Source organism: Brassica napus, chromosome C1, assembly GCF_020379485.1.
Source record: "Brassica napus cultivar Da-Ae chromosome C1, Da-Ae, whole genome shotgun sequence".
In the NCBI taxonomy this organism is placed as follows: domain Eukaryota; kingdom Viridiplantae; phylum Streptophyta; class Magnoliopsida; order Brassicales; family Brassicaceae; genus Brassica; species Brassica napus.
The window spans coordinates 30,795,562-30,800,960 of record NC_063444.1 but is presented as its reverse complement, the minus strand read 5'-3'; the positions used below and the strand labels follow the sequence as shown (position 1 = coordinate 30,800,960).

The 5,399-nt window shown below is 45.5% G+C and overlaps 1 protein-coding gene across 1 annotated transcript; it reads left to right on the top strand.

Annotated features, from left to right (window-relative positions):
* The first annotated feature begins 3,768 nt into the window (after positions 1–3,768).
* Positions 3,769–4,611, top strand: LOC125579931. The gene has a single exon (XM_048743842.1). It carries the CDS (start codon positions 3,769–3,771, stop codon positions 4,609–4,611), a length of 843 nt encoding a protein of 280 aa, XP_048599799.1.
* Positions 4,612–5,399: the final 788 nt, after the last annotated feature.

Genomic DNA, 5,399 nt, shown 5'->3' with positions numbered 1-5,399 from the left:
AGAGAAGCTGCCAATGAAGTGTGAGGAAGTCCAGAAGAGAGTTTAACTTTATTATACTGTTATATGCATATGCTAGAGCAGACGAATATTGGCACAAGAACTCGTGTGGTAGTGGATGAGGCCAAAAAATTTAAGTATCTATTTTTTGCCCTGGGAGCTAGCATAGAAGGGTTCAGTGCGATGAGGAAATTCCTCATTATGGATGGAACACACCTCAAGAATGTTTATGGTGGAGTTCTCCTTGTTGCGACTGCTCAGGATCTTGATCATCACCACTACCCAATTGCGTTTGGTGTAGCAGATGGTGAGAATGATGAAAGCTGGATATGGTTTATGGAACAGTTGAAATCAGTGATATCCGATGTCCCGGGATTGGTATTTCTTTCAGATAGAAACAAAAGCTTGATCAAGTCAGTACGTCTAGTGTTCCCTGAGGCCAAACATGGGTATTGTATAAGGCATTTGTCTCAGAATGTTAAAAGCCACGTCCATAACAACAAAGATACTTGTGCTTTCAAGTTTAGAGAATGCACACACGTTTATACGGAGGCTGAGTTCTAGTACCTTTATCATGCTTTTCACAGGAAGTATCCTAGTGCAGCAGTGTATCTTGAAAAAAAGTGTTGAAGAGAAGAAATGGGCTAGATGTTACTTCAGAGGAGATAGATACAATGTTGACACCACCAATTCCGTAGAATCTTTTAATGGTGTTATTAAGGAAGCGAGAAAGTATATCTTACTACCAATATTTGATGTAATCATTGCAAAAATGTCTGAATGGTTTAACAACCATAGGAAGGATGCAGCTGAAATACCATACACACTGAAGCTTGTGCCTATTTTGGAAACTAAAATGTCTAAAAGATGTGTTGATGCCGGGTTTCTTACGGTTGACGAATTAAACAGCTTCCATCTTGAGTACAATGTGCATGGTACTGACGTCAAGGTTTATACTGTTGATATGGCTAGGAATACTTGCAGTTGTGAGCAATTTGATAAAGACAAATACCCTTGTGTGCATGGAGTGGCTGCTGCCACATTCATGACTACGGCAGCGGGAAGAAAACTCCATCTATCAGAGTATTGTTCAAAATACTATTTGGTGGAGCAATGGACTTGGCTTATCACATGACCATATATCTTGTTCCTCATTGGGTTATACCAGAAGGTGTTAGAGAAAAGAAAATACTTCTTCCAGATTTTGAAAAGTAGAAAGGAAAACCACAACAAACAAGATGTCCATCAGTAGGAGAATCCTACGGAAGAGGAAAAAGAGGTAGAGGGGGAGCTAGAGGAGCCAGAGGAAGAGGCAGAGCCAGAGGAGGAGGTATGACATCATATTTTGAATGTGGAAGTGGTTCAGGTACTACCTAGTTTTTACTGGCATTATTATGTGTATTTGGAATACTGGAGTTTACTAGGCTTATTATGTGAAATTTGGACTACTAGTGATTTCTGGTTTTATTATGTGTAATTTGGAAAACTAGGTTTTACTGGTATTATTATGTGCAATTTCGAATACTAGGTTTTACTGGTATTATTATGGGCAATTTGAAACCAATAAATATCACTAGGTTATGTGTAATTTAATCATCTTTATATGATTATTTTTAATTCGTAGGCTACGTATATAATAAATATATAGATTAAACTATTTTTTGTTAATTATTTTCAATGGTTTAAGAAAATCTTGACGATTTCCCAAAAAACTTCCTTAACTTTCATTGTTAGTATGTGAATGGTTAACAATATAGTAAGGAGATTTTTACAAAATACATATTTCTGGTAAATTGTTTATGTGGATGTCTTCTTTGATGATAATAATAGGGTAAAATCATTGGTTCTACTGTTGGGGAAAAATACTAAGGTATTGAATTTCTCCAAACCCCAGGCAGGACACCGGCCTCTGGGTCCCCGCTAGGAGGCACCCCGATTCCCCAATATGAAGTATTCCGGGTCCGGCTCCTGGAACCGCCCCCTTCCCCAGGGAAAAAGAAAACTTCTGATAAGGAGAACCTTTCATATTTCCGAATATGGAAAGGTTTAACCTACTTCAACCGACTAAGGCCCGTCTTAAGAAGACTATATAAAGGGAACCTAAACCCTAAAGCAAGAGATCGACACTTCGAGACTTAGAGATTAGAGCTAGACTGCTAGAACTAGAGTTCTTACTCTAAATTGTTGTAGTTCCAGCTCTTTGATCTAATAAAACGTCTCTTTCTACTTTCTTACTTGCAAATCAATACAAATACTAGCTTTGTCCATCGTTCTGTGGTACTCACAAAGATCCTACACAAAAATCCCCTAACAGTTTGGCGCTAGAAGGAGGAGAGTAATCTAAACTTCGTGATAATAGCGGTGGACGAGCAGGACGAGCTGCCCGAAGCTACCCAAAGATAAGCTGAACTCTAGAGGCAAATCAATGGTCTGCAAAGTCAAGTCACCGAGTTACATAAAACTCGGGATGAGACTAATCCCAAGCTCTCCTCGGAATTCCAGAGCCTGAAGGAGAAGCTCAACGAACACTCCAAGCAACTGGAGCAGAGCGCCGAGAAGCTCAGCTAGATCGAATCGGAGAATCTTAACCTCCGTGACGAGAACCAAGCCCTCAACACGGTGAGTAACAAGAAGCGTCGATTCCGGGTTCATGTCTGCCCTATGCCGACTCTGGAGACACCTAACTCCGGAACGAATGTGAATCTCCCACCTATGGCATCGGGAGGAGACGCATCAACGCGCGAAAAGGCTAAGGACGCTCAGACCTATGACGTGGAAGACAGCGAATCTGAGCCGGAACCCGATAAGGAAGCACCTGATGGAGCAACGAAAGCATAGTCTCATATGGTCGCTTACCTGGAGAAGATGTTCTCCAAGAGACTCGACGCCATGCAGTCCATGGTAGAGAAGCTCCCAGGAATAGCTCCCCCCATCCAGAAGAGAAACCCTGACTCTTATGCTGTTACTCCTTTCACAGATGAGATCACCCTGATCGAGATGCCCAGGAAGTTCTCCTTCCCCAGCATAAAGGCATATGACGGAACCACTGATCCAGACGACCACGTCACCTAATACAGACGAAGGATGCTCGCCGTAGCACTCCCAAAGGAGTCGCGCGAAGCTACCATGTGCAAAGGGTTCGGCTCCACCCTGACCGGACCCGCTCTGCAATGGTACATCAACCTACCCTCCAGGTTCATAGCCTCATTCGCGGTTCTCAGCGATAAAATCGTGGAACAATTCGACAGCAGCAGGGACCTGGAGAAAACCTCTGATGGCCTCTATGAAATCCTCCAGCATCTGGCGGAACCCCTACGAGGCTACATAGCCCGCTTCAATCAAGAGAAGGTGGCTATTCCTGAATGCCGCATCCCCACTGCTATCTCTGCCTTCAAGAGAGGCATGCTCCCCGATGGGGACCTCTATAAGGAGTTAACCAAATACCAATGCAAAACTATGGAAGACGTCCTATCTCGAGCCTGGGCGCAGGTAAAATGGGAGGAAGATGTCGCCAGCCGCGCTAAGGCGCAACAGAAACAGGATCCCAAGACGGTTAGATCAGACCGAATCGAGCGAGACGAGAAACTCTCTCAAAAACCAGCCAAGGACTCCGAAAATTGAAACCGGGGCAGATACTAGAACTGGACGATCGAGAAGGCAGAAGGGATGGCAGTGTCCACGTGGCCAGACATCTCTCACATCTCCGTCTCAAGGGCGGAGCTGATCAATGTTCTGAGGCAGATGGGCCAACAGGTCAAGTGGCCTTAGAAAATGAAAGCACCCGACTCTTTCCGGAACCCTGGTTTCTGGTGCGACTTCCACCGAGACCACGGTCACAAAATGGAGGACTGGGTCGCACTAAAGATCGAGGTCAACGAGCTGCTTAAGAAAGGACACCTCAGGGAGTTCCTTTCCGAGAAGTCCAAGAGCCATCTAAGCAAGGAGACAACGAGAAAGCCCATTGAAGCTGCTCACGTCTTGCCACCTCGACATGACCGAGTGATTTATGTCATATCGGGCGGTTCAGAGATCAGCGGCGTGAGCAACACAGCCGCGAAGAAAAGCACCTGGAACGACAAGGACGGCTTAGAGGCAGCCAAGCCAAAATGCCTACTCCTAGGTACTGACGAAATAAGTTTCACATCGAAGGAGCAGGAGAACGTTCTCACCCCGCATCACGACGCCCTGGTCATATCGCTCTCTGTAGCGAATTGCCTGGTGAAAAGGAAATTGGTAGATAATGGAAGCTCCACAAACATCATCTTCCAGGCCTCATACAAGGATCTGGGGCTGGAGGAAAGCACTCTAACTCAGAGAATAACCCCGCTTATAGGGTTCAGCGGAGAAGTCAAACAAACCGCCGGAGAGGTGACCCTCCCCGTATACGCTGAAGGGATCAACATGTCAACCAAGTTCCTCGTTGTTGACTGTGACTCTTCCTACAATATGATCCTAGGACGGGCCTGGATTTATGGCATGGGAGCCGTCCCTTCGAATCTTCACCAAATAGTGAAATTCTTTACACCCTGGGGCATAAAGGCGATCAGAGGAGATCAAAAGTATTCCCGCTCCTGCTACAAGACTACTATGAAGAGAAATACCAAGGTCTTATAGCAATTACAGAGTAAGCCTCTGGCTCATCACAATGAGAAACCGGAGGTAGAGGAAATGGAGGACGTGCCATTAACAAAAGGAGATCAGACCCGACATCTCAAGGTCGGCTCCAAGCTGACCGAAAGATTGAGGAGGAGATTAATAGACTTCCTCAGGCCCAACTCCGACTGCTTTGCTTGGTCCCATGCAGATATGCTTGGGATCGACCCGGAGATCATCATGCACAAGCTGCAGGTGGATCCCCTACATCAACCCGTCAGACAAAAGAGAAGGAAGTTTGCTTCCGAAAGGGACGCAATCATCAACGACAAAGTCAAAATCCTGCTTGGCGGATGGTTCATCCGTGAGGTGCAATAACCGGAATGGCTAGCCAAAATAGTCGTGGTCAAGAAAAGAACGGGAAGTGGAGAGTCTGCATAGACTTCACGGACCTCAACAAGTCATGTCCGAAAGACCTTTTCCCTTTACCTCATATTGACAAGCTGTTGAACGCCACCGCGGGGCATCAGCTGATGAGCTTCATGGACGCATTCTCCTGCTATAATCAAATACTTATGCATCCGGAAGACCATGAGAAAATATCCTTCATGACGTCCAGAGGGATCTATTGCTACAAGGTTATGCCCTTCGGCCTAAAGAACGCAGGATCAACCTACCAGCGGCTGGTGAACATGATGTTTGCGGAACCGATAGGGCGAACCATGGAGGTCTACATCGACGACATGCTGGTCAAGTCCCTATAGGTTGAGGATCACATATCTCATCTGCAAAAAGCCTTCTACACCCTC

Excerpts from the sequence above, each read along its gene's own strand:
- LOC125579931 (XM_048743842.1), top strand. The coding sequence starts at position 3,769 with ATGAAAGCACCCGACTCTTTCCGGAACCCTGGTTTCTGGTGCGACTTC.